This window comes from Nylanderia fulva, unplaced genomic scaffold (assembly GCF_048542155.1).
Source record: "Nylanderia fulva isolate GAGA-0341 unplaced genomic scaffold, ASM4854215v1 Scaffold5, whole genome shotgun sequence".
NCBI lineage: Eukaryota > Metazoa > Arthropoda > Insecta > Hymenoptera > Formicidae > Nylanderia > Nylanderia fulva.
The window spans coordinates 5,451,328-5,467,368 of record NW_028190587.1 but is presented as its reverse complement, the minus strand read 5'-3'; the positions used below and the strand labels follow the sequence as shown (position 1 = coordinate 5,467,368).

Genomic DNA, 16,041 nt, shown 5'->3' with positions numbered 1-16,041 from the left:
TTTAACTATCATCAGGATTAGGAAAGTTATACTTTATAAAAATAACTTGTTAATTTTTAAAAATAGTTCATTACTGAAAAAATATCAAAATTACTTTTTTTATTTTCCAACCTTATTTATATTATATGCATACCAACATTATCGATTTTATAAGATTTAAATAAACTCTATAGATATAAATAAATAGTATTTCTTTCCATTTTGCTCCACTTGGAAGTACACAAAGTGTTCTAAATAAGCCAAGAAAATCTTTATTTATCCATTCATTTTACATTTTCATATTACACATATGTTATTATTTTTTTTCCTTAATGAAACGTAAAAATTGTTCATGAAATTTGTATTATCACTGAATTGATGCTGATGCTGAGCTGCACCTGCAAAATACTTAGCGACATGGAAGCAACATTACGAAATGTGGCTTGATCATTAATGTGTTGAAAGTCGGCTCTCCTCCTAATACAGTGGATCAATATTTCAGAAACATTTGACACGCATCTTACAAATTAGTAGCAATATGTTTAAGATAAAATTGAAGATGTATAGAGTTAGTATTGAGTAAATGAAAGTTGCAGTTTATGTGAAAAATATAGCGTATAATTATTTCAATTCGTGTAACCAATAATTACTGTTTGGGCGCAACTTTCACTTATCATGCATACAAAATTTGCTACAAATTATAGTCATATGATATTATTCTAAACATTCACTTTTTGTAGTTCAATCCTTTTTAGTGTTTCTTTGAATATTTTTATAAAACTGACAGTGCATTTTCATATCAAGTAGGTTTATTTGTGTTATAAGATATAGCAATAGTTAATTAAATAATAATCTATTTAAATATCAATACTAATGTTTGGATATTATTATTCATATTATTCCAATTTCCTTTTCTATCTTTCATTGCTTTGATAATTTGATGTATCAGCCTTAATAACATATGGGTATTATATTCTTATATATAGATTTATATCCTACACAATTATACCTATTATATAAAAAATGATACCACACTAAAATACAAATAGATTTTTGCATATAAATTTGTTATCAATTACTTTATATTAAAGCTAGTAAGGTGCTTTTTCAGTTTGTTTTTGAGTGTATACACACAAAATTTTTCAAGATTGGATTATTTTAAAGGATAATGTGTTGTCGATAATTATATTCATAATATGATTCACACACAAATAGTATATTATCATTTAAAAATAGATTCATGTATATATGTATATATGTGCACACATAAATACATACATACGTTTCATATACTGATATATATTTTGTAAATATGTGTATACACAAAGTTAAGTTAAAATCCATAAAGTGTAGTTAATAGATACATATGTTGCAATAAAACAAACAAAAAATTCCATTTTTAATTATTATAATTATTTTATGAATTACTGATTATTATTTAATTAATAAAACATATAATTTTATTTTATTAATATAAAATATATATATTTTTTGTTAAATGTGTAAAATATAATTGTATGAAGTATAAATGAATTAAACAGAGTAAAATAAGAAATTCTAAAGAAATTTTTTTAAGGCAGATACAAAGAATTTAACTTAATTCATTAGAATTCACTAGAATAACAACACATTGAAGTATTAACAAAAATTAATTGAACTACAATAGTGAATGATCGCTGTTCTACATCTGTACTTTTATGTGATGATTATTAAATCAAATATATGATTAATTGTGCCCATCTTTGTCCAATCTTTTTTTTCTTTTGACATGATGTTTTTCTTTCTCTTTTTTTTCCATCGTATCAGTTTTTTTTTCTGTGGACATATCATAAGAATTTACTTAAAATCTTAACTGCTTTTCAGTGCAATGCATGATGATATACATGTTTGTAAGTTTTTTGCGTGAATTGTTAAGCAATTTTCCACAAAAACTTACAATTTGCAATTTCACAAGGCCATACTCTCAACCCAATATCTAGTAATGTTTAATTGGAAATATTTAAAAAAATATAGAAATTTTCTTTCTTTTTTTTAGCTAAAAAATCTGCAGTACAGAAAAATGCAATATATAGAAAAATAGAGTGAAATAAGATATTATATTAGTGCAAGATGTTATTTCACAATTTCATATGTATTGCAATATTCTTCACTAATATAGATTTTCATGGCCAAGTGTCAATATATTAATATAAGTGTCAATGTACTAATGTATCTAGATATCGATCTAATTACTTTTAATGAATAAAACGAATAGATAATTAACTTTTTCACTTTTTTTTTGTTTTATTCCATGTACAAATTATTAAGTTTGATCATAGATACATCAGGTTAGTGTACTAAAGTACTAAGAGTCAAGTAATAGTTAGTGCTTAATAATAATTTTGCTGTCTATATTGCATTAAGGAGTGACCAGTAAATTATATTTTTTAATATCTTTATTATTTTATCTTTTTTTGTTTATATTAATATGTTTTATTGTCGAATTATTACAATTTAAGTATATTCTGGCCCATCCTTGAGTTATAACAAAATGCATGACGTTCAGAAAGCGTTCAGAAATTATCTTTTTGTTTATATAATTCTTTATATCGTTCTTATTTAACATCTTATTGTATTTTTTAGAACGTTACAATACAGCATTTAATTACAATCAATCAGTACAAAGAAGAATGTAAGTTTTTCATACTTTTTATACTGAAACACTTTCTTTGAACAATAAAAAATTATATATACATACATATGTATATATATATATATATATATATATATATATATATATATATGTATATATATGTATGTATGTATGTACATATATGTGTGTATGTGAGTGTTGTTTAGAATAAAAACTTACCTTAACACTCTCTTGTAGAACAAAGGTTGCCAAACTTTAAAATGGTCAATATGGCATATAAAAACCGCGTCTGTAACTTCTACAAAGGAAAAAAAGAAACATGAAATAATAGAATTTGTAAGAGAGAATAGATTGTTTTTTTCAAAGAATAAAGATATGTTATATAAATTATAAATGTATTCATTAAAAAAAGTCAAAATTAATTATTACCTAGGCCGCCTTGTAGGTCTATATCCATAATATGCACTACCGCGAATAATTCCTCTAGCCATACCTCGATAGCCTCTTGCACCTCTGGGACCCCTAGTAAATATACAGAAAATAAGATAATAATAATACTAGAAATACTACAAATTTAAATAACTTATTTATATGTAAGATTACTTGCTACTTTTGTTTTTATAATTTATAAAAGTTTATATATTGTTATAATTATATATAGTATGTATATAAAACAGAATATTACCTATTTGTCATAGAGAAACCAGGCTTATTTGTTCTTTTAGGCATTACTTTAATTTGACGACCCCTGAACATAGATTCGTCCATGGCCATTGCGGTTTGTACAGAGTCGCGTTCGGCAAATTCAATGTAAGCAAAACCTTTGGGATGCCCGTCAAATTTATTACACAAAATTGTCACTCTATTGACACTGCCACAGCCATGAAAATGTTGCTCTAATTCTTCTGCTGTAGCTCCATAATCAACCTATATGTATGTAAAATATTGATTGAGAATGTGAAAGTAATACGTTATATATATATAATATTGCAGATTTTAAAAAACATAGGTCAATTACATTAAACTTACATTGCCAACATAAATGGATCGATTATCAACTTCTGTTTTATCTTCCGATGACATATTTAATGGACTTGCTGAAATTAAATATGATAAGAAAACAATGTTATTACCAAATATAACTGAAATGTGTAATGATGAAAAAGTGGATTCAGTTCAACAATTTTATTTCGCAATAGAATAATCGTTTGAAAATCAGCAAATTTGAATTTAATTCTGGTTTATGCTTCCTCAAAAGCTGAAGTTAAAATTTGAGTGAGTGTATCTGATTATAAAAGAACAAAATCTAATAATATAAAACACACAATATCTCATTGCGAGAAAACATAAAACTACCATACTTTATTTCAATTAGAACAGAAACCCAAAAAGAAAATATAAATCTGAACCAAAGTGCATAATATTAAGTGTATGTGTAATTTATATATATATATATTTCATAGAAAATATAAGTGTTGTAAACTTATTGGTACCAGTTGGATTACCCATATTCATTTGTTTGTCCACTTCAGATTGGAGTTGTTTTAATTTCTCTGCTTCTTCCTCCATTTCTCTCACTCGTGCTTTAATTGCTTCTAATTCCTAAATTGTAAGTAATATTTCATAAGTTAAGTAACTTTGCCCAAGAAAGCTTTTATTATAATTCTATATTGTTTCTTACAATTGGTATAAAGATAACGATTACTTACAGGATCATCAATATTTGCTTCATTTAATTCACGTTTAACACCATCACATTGCATGATAGCATCTCCATCTTGACCATTTTCAAGACCATCAAGACCATCAATATGGTCAGTAGCCAAAAGATCTGATTCGGACATTTCTGAAATGTAATAATAAAAATTAATATTATCTTTGAATCACTTGTTTAGAGACTTCTGTCTTTAAAAAACATTATATTTGTTACTGTGTAAGCAACAGAGTATTATAATGTTTAATTAGAATTTATCATCAATTAATGACACATTTTTTAATAATGCTAAGTTTATAATATATAATTGCAATATAAAAACTAGACAAAGTGTCGAAATTTGTAAAATGATAAATGGGAAAGTTAAAAGAGCATTTATAAATATTATATATTACACAATTATTGATCTATTACTAATATACATATATATATATATATATATATATATATATATTGTACATTTTTAATTTTAAATAATCAAATCAGTTATATTTGTAGTAATACATTTTTAAATAATTTATTTATTCCTTAAAAATGTAAAAGTTGGATCAATTTGAATAAGATAAAAACAGATAAAACAATTTTAAAAGATAGATCTCTTTTTTTAAATTATTTATTTCCAAGTAAGTTTAATATTACTTATCAGAAAAACATAAATTAATGATAATCAGAAATTATGACTACTTAAATTAAGTTATTTATACTTTCAAATAACTGCAGCACAGATTATTAGTAATGAAATAATAGATTATAAGAAATAAAAATAATGCTAATAAAATATCACAAGCAGAAAAATAGAAAAATATTCAGCTAAAGAATTTTGAACAGAGCAACAATTGAGAGATCTTATTTAGGTTATTGATAACAATGAAATAAGTGAGATTTGTAGATGTTTTAAATATAATTACAGATTTTACAAGATACTTTAATAATTAATATTACAAAAATTATTACAATTTTTCATTAACAAAAATTTACTGTTACAATTAAAATAATTATTTACAATTTTATCAAAATTTTTATAGCTCGCTTTCAAAAATTGTTACTGAATCAAATTTACAAGACATGATTCTTTTCTTTACTATCGATCCTTTTATTCTCATACTACATGATTCAATTGAATCGTATATCAAGAAAGACATTTTAACCCCTTATCTCTTATATTATATTTCATATTAATAGAGTTTCTATCAGTATAAAATAAAGAAGATATGTTAATGTTCTAAATTGATGCCAAGGTGCTTTTTATAATTATAGATATAAATTTGTTTCAATCTTTTGAGTTTTTCTTAAAAACGGTTTATTTATCTCCAGGAATGACTGTATAATTAGATTAAATCCGATAAAACTAGACTTGTAAAACAAGCATATTTATTATTTTCTATAAAAATTGCAACAATGGCTTTGTTCCTAGTCTGATAACTAAATAAAAATTAATAAATGCCTCTGGTTAATTACATAAAAGTGAGCAAAGTAAATCAAACTGAGTCAAAGATGCCAAGATGCTTTTTTATAATTATAGATACAAATTTGTTTCCATCTTTTGAGTGTTTTTCAAAAATGATTTATCATCTATCGCCAGGAATGACTCTATAATTAGATTAAACCTGATAAAACTACATACTTGCAAAACAAACTTATTCATCATTTTCTATAAAAATTGCAATGACTCAATTCTTAGGCTGAAAACTAAATAAACATTAGTAGACGTTTTAAAATTAATACACAAAAGTGAGCAAAGTAAATCAAACTGAGTCGAAGATTTACTTTAATTTAACGAGCAAATTTATTATAGTGCGTGCCTGGTATCTATCCTTCAAGAATATTATCAAGAAATTATCTCGTGCATTATATATCGATAAACAATTGATACGTATTATGTACTACATTCATGAGGGATGATTAATAACGTACGTGTATATTCAATAGATGTTCAATAGATGTGATATAAATTACCGAAATATCGCTTCTAAAGCGACTTGCACCGCTACTTTTGCCTCGATAAAGTCAGTAAACGAGAATGATCGAAGAGAATGATACGCGACGGATGTGACCACACTTATAGGAAGAACAGAGGGAACGCAACGAGTTTGACATTTAGAATGATGGCACACTTGTCCTCCTAGAAATTCTCTAGCCGATCACCAATCGGTACGTTTGGTCGTTCTCTGCACTCGTGAAAATAGAGCCGGCGACGTCTGTCACGTGACAAGAAGCAACACGGATAGCCAATCAACTTGACGCGTTTCTTTCAGAGTGGAAAGCCGATTGGCTGATTGTGTCTCTTCTCGCGCTTCCGCTTTCTAGTGCGCAGAAGTCACTAAAGGTCCTATTACACTACGAATTGTGGACTTAATCGCGATTATCTATAAAATGCGAATTGACCAATCAGGGAAAAAATGTAATTTTCGAATTTTACGAGATTATTTATCATAAAAATGTTAAATAAAGCATTTTAGTTAAAAAAAGTAGTTTGACGTTTTCAGAAAGATTATTTACATTACTAAAAAAAGCACCTCTCTCTTTCTCTCTCTGAAGATGTTTTCGAAACATCGTTTCTTATCAAGTATATATGTGTTATCCACATGTGTGTGAAAATACATTACATATATATATTTATAAATTAAATAAAAAAAAATCATGTTATTTAAAAAGTGATTTTATCAATAGTCGAAAAAGAGATTTGTCATTTTAGTTTGCGAAATGGACGTGTGTATAGATTGAGTGATGTTCATATAAAGATTTGTGTATACATAGATTTTTACAATATTAGTAACATTCATTTTATTTTTAATTGATTCTCTGCACATGAAACTATAATTCAATCAAGCAAATGGAGAAGAAACCAAAAGTTATTGTCTTTGATTTAGGTAAACATAATTTAGAGTGTAAGAAATTTCCAAAAATTTTGATTGTATATATATAATACTTGCATGCTTTTATTATTACTAGAATTAATTAGAATTATTAAGAATAATTTCAAAATATTAAATTTCAGATTATACTTTGTGGCCATTTTGGGTTGACACTCATGTAACTCCTCCATTTAGAAGAGGGTTTGTATATTTTTTCCTTTGCATAAATAAAAAAGGAAAATAGTGTGTAATAATTTATCGGACTTAAAAGGATAAAATTTTAGGACACAGAATAAAATAGTAGATGCACATGGTCATACAATAAAATACTATACTGATGTACCTGATATATTAAAACAGTTATCAGAGAAAGGATATGAACTTGGTATTGCATCACGTACATCAGAAATAAGTGGTGCTAAACAATTATTAGATTTATTTGGCTGGAAGAAATATTTCAAATATATTGAAATATTTCCTGGTTGCAAAGTTACACATTTTTTTAAGTAAGTTCTGTGCAGAACTTTTAAATTTGTTTTATAAAACTATAATTTAAACGAATATAATTTTCAGCATTCAAAAGAGCTCTCAAGTTGATTACAAAGATATGATCTTTTTTGATGACGAGTCCAGAAATATTGTGGATGTTGGGAAACTTGGAGTACATGCTGTATTAGTCAGAGATGGTGTAACTCATGATGTTATAAAAGGTGCTTTACAATCATTTAGTAAATAATGATTCTTTTTTTTCTGCTATTAGTTTATTCATATTAATAATTATATATATTTAATCTGTCCGGTTTAGCCAATTTGGCTACACTAGTTCAGAGTTTATCTTTTTCACACAACATTGGAAGGAAAAAGATAAATTTTGAAGTAGTGCAGCCAGCAGTTCAGCTAAAACAAACAGGCCTATAATTATTAATGTGAAAATTTAATTTATAATTATATATTATACATGTATTATGATAATTATATATTATTAGATATAATTATCATAATAGATAATAAAAAATATATAATAATTATGTATGAAATATATAATAATTTATATTTTTTTTAATTTTGTTGATATATATATATATATATATATATATATATATATTTAATTATATAATTTAAATTAATAATTTATTTAAAAAGTTAGTTTTTTAAATATTTATTTAAAAAATAAATTTTTTTCAATAATTACAAATAGATAGTACAAATTGTACAGATTTATCACAATAAGAAAATATTTAATTAGTCATTCTGTGGTAGTATTGTACTGGACTTTTGATGATAACATCAATATTATCTTTGCATAAAAGTCTCAAAAAAGCACTGCAAAGAATTCCTGGATTTTTAATTGACATGTTACTCGTAAGTTTGTTTGCTTCATCTTCTGTTAATGAAGTACATAAAAGATTTTTGAGTGTCTTTACATTAAAATCTTTGAAAGGACAACCACCTTCGTATGTTGCTCCACTAATACCAGTCTGCAATAGTTTTAATTTTTAAAATTATTTTAATATATAAAAAATTACTTTTGTGTTAGAAAAGATTTTATGAAATTTTTATACTTACACAGATTAAATTACAGTCAGGCGTCTTATAATTTCTTCGAGATCCTTCTAAGCCATATAAGTGTCTGATGCTATATATGAATTTTTTTTCATTTGATTGCCAATTATGCAAACATACTGAAGAACAAGAATGGGGCTTAGAATATTCTTGCTTCCAAAATATAATTGAATCTTCTAGTTCCATCCCAATTTCTTTTAGAAAAAGACTGTAGTATAAGCGAGCATAATGACTAAGACGATGTCTGTTTCTTAACACAGAATGCAAATGTTGCATACATAAAGGAAATTTTTGTGCTTCTGTATCTATATTATCAATAGTTATTTTTCCATGAGCAGTATCTTTCTTAAAAAGATAGGATTGCACTTTTTGATTTAAAATATGAAATCTAAGATCATGTTTTATGGTTTGTAGTGCTTGTCTCCTCATGATATTTAATTCATTAGTTACATAATTACTAAATAATGATTGAAGTACTTTTTTCCAGCTTGAACAATATGTAATAACATTTCCATTTTTGATAATTAATTCTCTTTCTTTCACCAAGTTTGGAACCAGTTCAAATCTCACTGAAAAATAAAATAAAAACTATTACATATTTACTTTAGAAACTTTGTATATTTTATACATATATTTATATATATTATAATGCTCACCTTCATATTGAAAAGCAGTACAATCATGACAATTAGATACCAAATGTTTAAAAATTAAGGGCTGCACGTAGAATTTGCATAACTCAATAAGAGTTCTTTCAGTTGCATTCTTCTCACTTTTGAATATTTGCATCTTCCATATTATTTGTTTCAATAATTTGTGTAGTTGTCTAGGTAGTATATTATCTAATCTATGTTTAAATAACAATGATTCTTTGGTTATCCAATCTAAATATAAATCTGATGATGCACAAGCTAATAATCTAAAACAAAAATAGCAAATTAAAAATTGGATTTTACATCCTTTATAATTTATAATCAATTCCTTTAGTATAAAGTGTCTGCTATACAGTTTTATTTATCTTAAATATATGTACTTTTTCTTATTATTAATTGATAAGTATTACCGTAATACAAAATGTCCAATTTTATCATAAGTAGAATTTTCTAATAAGTATTCAAAGTTTCCATCAAATTCATTGGCACATCCTTCATATAGGTGTCGTAAATAATCTAATCTAGTTAAAATGCAGTCTTCCAAAATATGAAAAGATATCTCTCCATTTGGTGGTACAATATAAAACATATCTGTATCTACATCAATCATATTAGATAATTCTAGAAATTATACATGGGAGATAAAGCCTGCAAAATCAAAAAATATATATTAATTATAATCTTAATTACAAATCTAAACATTATAATAATTTACATAGAAAAAATTTATATAGAAAAAAGAAATATGTAAAACAGTATACCCAACTTTTTCTTTTTTTCTTAAGGAATTTAATAATTGTTTTGTTTCGTATATTTTATCAAGTTTTATGTATTCATCATATATGCATAAAAATTTTCATTCAATCTTTTTCTCACAATTTAATATTTTATTTAATCTTATATATTCATGATTTTTCTGTATTTATTTCTATAGTTTCATATATAAATTCTTAAGGTAATTAATTCCCCGGTCATTATAGTGAATGACATTTTTTTCAACATAATTTAATTATTGATACATGTCATAACGAATAATAATACACATATATGTATGTACACAAGCCATTCATTTACATAAACATTGACTAGATAATATGAAAGACGTGCCAATGAAAGGTCGAGAGTTGTGTTGCCTTGGAAATTAGGCTTTAGGGTGGCATTACATTTGTGGACAAATTTTAAGCGTAGTGATTGGCTACAAAATACTATACTGCAGCCAATCAACGCGCTTCAAAAGTTTGTTTTTATCTCATTTATACAGCAACACTCGACAGGTAAGCAGCGACACAACGTAGTTCCACATTTAATTTTCGAAAAGTTATTATACATACAACATGTATTAAAAATATTACAGAATCATTATTTTCTCTGGCGATTAATGAGTATCATTTATTCTCACAATTATTTAACTTGTATGATTAAATCGAGGTGATAATTTTGTTTGAGATATATTTTGCATGTAAATTCGATGTGAAAATATCGATGGAAAATAGAATTATAAAATCATTAAAAACATAATATTATGAAAGTTTGTGTGATTTTCAAATTGTTTGTTACTAATTTACTAATTTGAATTTGATATTTTTTGTTATAGATTATAGAGGACCGGCGCGGCGTTACGTCGTATCGAATGAAGTTGTCGATTTATATCGATAATGAAACATATCGAAGTATCGCGAGCATGAGACGATAGTGCAGTCTGAATCGACATGCATTCGAGTGAGAGGTAAGCTCTCATAATTCGTATTATATTTCAATCATTTTCGAGTGATGTACGACATATATAATTGTTTATACGCGTGTAATCGTAATTAACCATTGTTAATTATTATTTGTGCGGCGATATTCGAACAGGTAGGCAGCGATGCGACACGCTCGTATATATGAGCAAGTACATTATTCGACATACACAGAAACACATACATATATCCATTAACTGTGCGGGGTTGCGTTAATTTTCGAGACGCGATCGTGAAAAATAACACAGTCATAAAATACAAGTGATTACAATCATCATTTGTCATGTATCGAAATTATTTTAATAATTTTCGAACGCGTTGTGTGTAAATATAAATGTTTGCACTACGATCATGATTTGTTATTAATTTCTACAGTTGGCGCGCATGCGAATTAGTATCTAGGAATGCCGCAAGAGATCGCGAGTTGTCCAGCTTCGCGCGCTTTTCCCGCGTTTTTCTCCCGCGATGATCAAGTGTGCGGTCGCCATTAAATCGGAAACGCTACACAAGTGTTGCGCGCTTATTAATTGATCATTAATTTGAGTGCGATTAGTACGGGCGCGCGTAATCGTAATTAATTATTTTTTTCAAGTGCGCGTTTAATTGTAATACATTGTTTTTGCTAGACTGCCACGAAGAAATAGCACCAGAAATAAAAGAGGAGAAGGAGGAGGAGGAGGAGGAGGTATGGGGCAGCATCAAGTTATGGTGGGGTTGACATGAGGTAAATAATTTATTATTTATTTATTATTATTTGTAACAAATTCACAAAGTGAAAGAAAAATTTTAATACGTGCAATAATTCAGTTCGTTTACTTAAATGATTTAAACAAATAAGAGATTTTAAATAAAATTATATAAAAATCTTATTTATGCATAAAAAAATTTCCAAAAATTTTATAAAATTACTTAATTATATGTATCTATTTTATTATTGTGCGCGATGAATTTTATATTCAATTTGTACACAATTTTCTGAAATATTAAATTATATTTAAGCACTGTTACAATTTAAATTTAATTTGTATGTTACACAGATTAATAGTTAATGCACCAGCAAATTGAGAAGAATTAAAGGAAAGGTATCAAGCGTCATAAATCTTTCTCTCTGGAGTGAGTATATTTATTACTGATTTATTAGTTACATTAAAATCAAAATTTATAAAATTTTTAAATTATTTTTTATTATATGCATACTCTCTAAATTTCTTGAAGTGAAAACTGAACAAAAGAGTGGAATTTTACTCTAGAAGAGTGGAATCTCATTCTTTTGGAGTAAAATTCCACTCTTTTGGAATGAGATTGTTCAGTTTTAACTCCAAGAAATTTAGAGAGTAGAAAATAAAATATAATATAATAATTGTTTGGAAAAAATGAATTATTTTGAGCGCTACTATAATTTTTTTGTATTTGTATATTACAGATCAATGTAATTGATGACAAATTGAAAGAAGAGGCAGAGATCTAGGAAAAACACTGGGTGTCAGAAAAGGATTTCTAAAGTGAATATTTATTATGTATTTATTATTTATTTAGTTGCATTAAATCAAAATTATTATAGTTGTACACTAAAGAATGACTAAATTAATACATATTTAGTTCAGCACTGCCAAATGAATCTTTTTTTTGAAACAAATATTTGTTTTGAAAAAGATTTTCTTATATTAAATAAAAAAATATTTTTCATATCAAATATAGTTTCAAATAAATGATTTATGGCAATATTGAAATAAATATTTATTTGAATTAAATAATTTTTTTTAGTGTATTAAATTAAAACTTATAAAATTATTGATATATGATTTATTTATTTTTTTATTGCATGCAAGAAAATAAAATTTAATATAATAATAATTGTATGAAAAACATTATTATGGGTGTTACTACAATTTTTATTTTAATTGTATGTTACAGATCAATGTGTAATTGACGACAAATTGAAAGAGGTCTGGAAAAGTCTTGGGTGTCGGCAAAGTAATCCTAATGTGAGTATTTATTATGTATTTATTATTTATTTAATTGCATTAAATCAAAATTTATAAAATTATTTATATATTTTTTCATTTAATTGATTTTTTTATTGTACGCATAAAAAATCAAATCTAATATAATAATTGTTTGAAAAATGAATTATTTTGGGCGTTACTATATAATTTTTATTTTATATATATATTACAGATCAACGTAATTGACAAATTGAAAGAGGTCTGGAAAAGGCTTTGGGCGTCAGCAAAGCAATCTTAATGTGAGTATTTATTATGAGTAGGTATTTAATGTTAGTATTTAATTGCATTAAATCAAAATTTATAAAATTATATATTTTTTATTTAATAATTTTTTTATTGTATGCATAGAAAATTAAATTTAATATAATAATAATTGTTTGAAAAAATGAATTATTTTGGGCCCTACTATAATTTTTATTTTATTTGTATGTTACAGATTAACGTAATTGACGACAAATTGAAAGAGGTCTGGAAAAGTCTTGGGTATTAGCAAAGCAATCCTAATGTGAGTATTTATTATGTATTTATTATTTATTTATATATTTTTTATTTAATTATTTTTTTATTGTATCTATAGAAAATCTAATATAATAATTGTTTGAAAAATGAATTATTTCGGGCGCTACTATAATTTTTATTTTATTTACATGTTACAGATCAACACAATAGCAGTCAACTCCTGTTGTTCATCAGTTGATAAGTTTTAATTATTTTATTAGCGAGGTAACGGTTTTTATATATGAAAATGTAGATTTTGCAAATTGTTGATTGTAGATTGTAGATTGTAGATTCGTAGTTCCGTTACCTCTAGATATATTAGATATACTAGATATATTAGAAATTATAATAGATTGAGATAAAAATTTCACTTTAAAAAGAATGTTGTAAGCATCTAAGGTATTCGAATGCCATGTCGCGCGTTTATAAATGCGGAGTTTCGTGCAAAATGCCGCATGCTTATAAATTCGGAGTTTCGTAGAAAGTTTCGCGCGTTTAGTGCGGGAATGTCGTGTAAAGTATCGCGCGTTTATAAGTGCGGGAGTTCCGTGTAAGTATCGCGCGTTTAGTGCGGGAGTGTCGTTTGTTTAAAGTTTAAAGTATCGCGCGTACCAAGCAAAGGACGACAGACTATTCCTGACCAACCTGAGAGGATGAACTGGGCATCAGGCGCCGGCGGAGCAACCTTGGGGTAAATATTTATTATTTATATAATATTTATTATAAATTGCATGCACGTTAATTTTATTTCTATTTTTAAATGATTTAAACAAGAGAAAATTAGAAAAAAATACTTTTGATACATAAAAGTTTATAATAATGTGAATACTTATTTAGTCAGCTCTTTTTAATTTTTAAAGCCACAATCTCCACTTGATTCCTCTCGACCAATAGAGCCAAACGCGATGTTATTGCGACAATTATGAAGGAAAGAACATTTTGGAAAGGAATTTGAATCCTATGGTTGGGATCTCAAAAATTCCCCCTGTTCCTTCTCTTAACATCCCCTGTAAAGATGATCCAAAATGTTCTTTCCTTCATAATTGTCACAATAACATCGCGTTTGGCTCTATTGGTCGAGAGGAATCAAGTGGAGATTGTGGCTATAAAAGTTTATATTAAAAAAATAGTCTAAAAAATTTTTATTTTAAAGTGATAATTATATATTTGTTGATTATTGTACACGTTGAATATAAAATTTAATGAGTACAATGATAATTGTTAGAAATATTAATTATTTTACGCTGCTATAATTTGAATTCCATTTATGTTACAGATCAACGTAGATGCAGAGTCAACTCCGCTGCTTCGCATCGATTTGGTGAGTAAACTTGTATTTTATTACGTAGGTACGAGGTAACGGTTTCGTAAAGATTGGACTATAAACATGTAGATTTAGATTGTAGATTGTAGTGTAGACTGTAGTTAATTCCGTTACCTTAAAATAAATAGATTATAATAAACTAGAATACAAATTTCTGGTTTATTGTTATCATTATTATGATACCAATTATTATTATACCAATTTATTATTGGTATTTATATACTATCATTGATTTGTCTATTCTGCAATGGTTTCTCGAATTGAATAGATTCTCATTCAATGTTTTGAATTGTTAAAAATTGCTTTTATGCAATATTAAAAATTATTTGAAAATCTTATCGTGATCACTGAACTCTTTTAGAACGAGTTTAGAACGAATCTTTGGGATGGGATAATGAATGAATTAATTTTTAGAAAAGGATACAAAGAGTTTGGTATACTCCTCTTTTTGTCAGGAACTCACTGATCGATATCATTCTAATATCATAGTAAAAAATATTGATTTCATGCATATTTTTACAAATTGGAAAAAAGATAAATTTCCTGGACAGTACGTATTGCTGCATCGTTTTTTATTATTAAATATTTGACGAGAAATGCTTTCAACTTAGGTAATATTAATGTAAAAAGAGACAGAGTCCATCAACCCTGCATATCCTTTTCTATAAATTTGACTTCGATTTTTTATAAAGTAGTATAGGAAAAACTCGCTTCAATATACTATAAAGCTCAATGGTCGTGTGCCCTTTCAACAAATATTATTGCTAGAGAAAAAAGTAGTGAACCAATATAAGTATGCATGAATAATAAAAAAAGAAATATATGCGGAAACAAATAATATGAAAAACATTTTTTTAAGAGAAAAACTTTATTCTTGCGTGCGTGTATATCTTAGAGTGCACGATTATTGATTATTATATCAGCAAGAGGACCATATACAGTAAAGCTCGTATTAAATTACGCATTGAAGAGGGAAATTGAATATTGAAATTTAACCAGGAGAAGGAAATTTTAGTTCCTTTTGTTCTGATTAGACTTTGATCTTCAATTTTCAATGCGTAATCTGATATAGATTTAA

At 26.2% G+C, this 16,041-nt stretch overlaps 4 protein-coding genes across 8 annotated transcripts in view; 2 read left to right on the top strand and 2 right to left on the bottom strand.

Moving 5' to 3' along the window:
* Positions 1-2,830: 2,830 nt before the first annotated feature.
* Positions 2,831-6,397, bottom strand: Pabp2 (poly(A) binding protein nuclear 1). Of its 3 annotated transcripts, none has more exons than XM_029316692.1 (7): positions 6,240-6,397; positions 4,321-4,457; positions 4,105-4,213; positions 3,641-3,708; positions 3,297-3,538; positions 3,041-3,133; positions 2,831-2,909 (listed from the first exon to the last, which is right to left on the bottom strand). In XM_029316692.1, exons 2-7 carry the CDS (start codon positions 4,453-4,455, stop codon positions 2,876-2,878), a joined length of 681 nt encoding a protein of 226 aa, XP_029172525.1. In that variant the 5' UTR covers positions 4,456-4,457; positions 6,240-6,397; the 3' UTR covers positions 2,831-2,875. The 3 variants fall into 3 exon arrangements, with proteins under 3 accessions (XP_029172525.1, XP_029172526.1, XP_029172527.1); XM_029316693.1 differs by having other exon boundaries at positions 6,282-6,397; XM_029316694.1 differs by having other exon boundaries at positions 4,117-4,213; positions 6,240-6,396.
* A 478-nt stretch (positions 6,398-6,875) lies between these two features.
* LOC114941683 (magnesium-dependent phosphatase 1) lies at positions 6,876-8,626 on the top strand. 3 transcript variants are annotated; one of them, XM_085487026.1, is made up of 4 exons: positions 6,887-7,213; positions 7,324-7,381; positions 7,465-7,686; positions 7,754-8,626. In XM_085487026.1, exons 1-4 carry the CDS (start codon positions 7,159-7,161, stop codon positions 7,914-7,916), a joined length of 498 nt encoding a protein of 165 aa, XP_085343152.1. In that variant the 5' UTR covers positions 6,887-7,158; the 3' UTR covers positions 7,917-8,626. The 3 variants fall into 3 exon arrangements, with proteins under 3 accessions (XP_029172576.1, XP_085343152.1, XP_085343153.1); XM_085487027.1 differs by having other exon boundaries at positions 6,891-7,195; XM_029316743.2 differs by lacking the exon at positions 7,465-7,686 and having other exon boundaries at positions 6,876-7,213.
* LOC114941661 (uncharacterized) lies at positions 8,324-10,470 on the bottom strand. Its single transcript, XM_029316716.2, has 5 exons — positions 10,163-10,470; positions 9,807-10,044; positions 9,400-9,662; positions 8,747-9,312; positions 8,324-8,658 (listed from the first exon to the last, which is right to left on the bottom strand). The coding sequence occupies exons 2-5, from the start codon at positions 10,004-10,006 to the stop codon at positions 8,419-8,421; spliced, it is 1,269 nt and encodes a 422-aa protein (XP_029172549.2). The 5' UTR covers positions 10,007-10,044; positions 10,163-10,470; the 3' UTR covers positions 8,324-8,418.
* A 3,675-nt stretch (positions 10,471-14,145) lies between these two features.
* LOC114941715 (uncharacterized) overlaps positions 14,146-16,041 on the top strand; it is a 236,864-nt gene continuing 234,968 nt past the window's right edge. The window contains exons 1-3 of the mRNA XM_085487087.1: positions 14,146-14,189; positions 14,309-14,330; positions 14,916-14,960. Coding sequence (XP_085343213.1) covers positions 14,146-14,189; positions 14,309-14,330; positions 14,916-14,960 — 111 coding nt within the window. The remainder of the gene's footprint in view (positions 14,190-14,308; positions 14,331-14,915; positions 14,961-16,041) is intronic.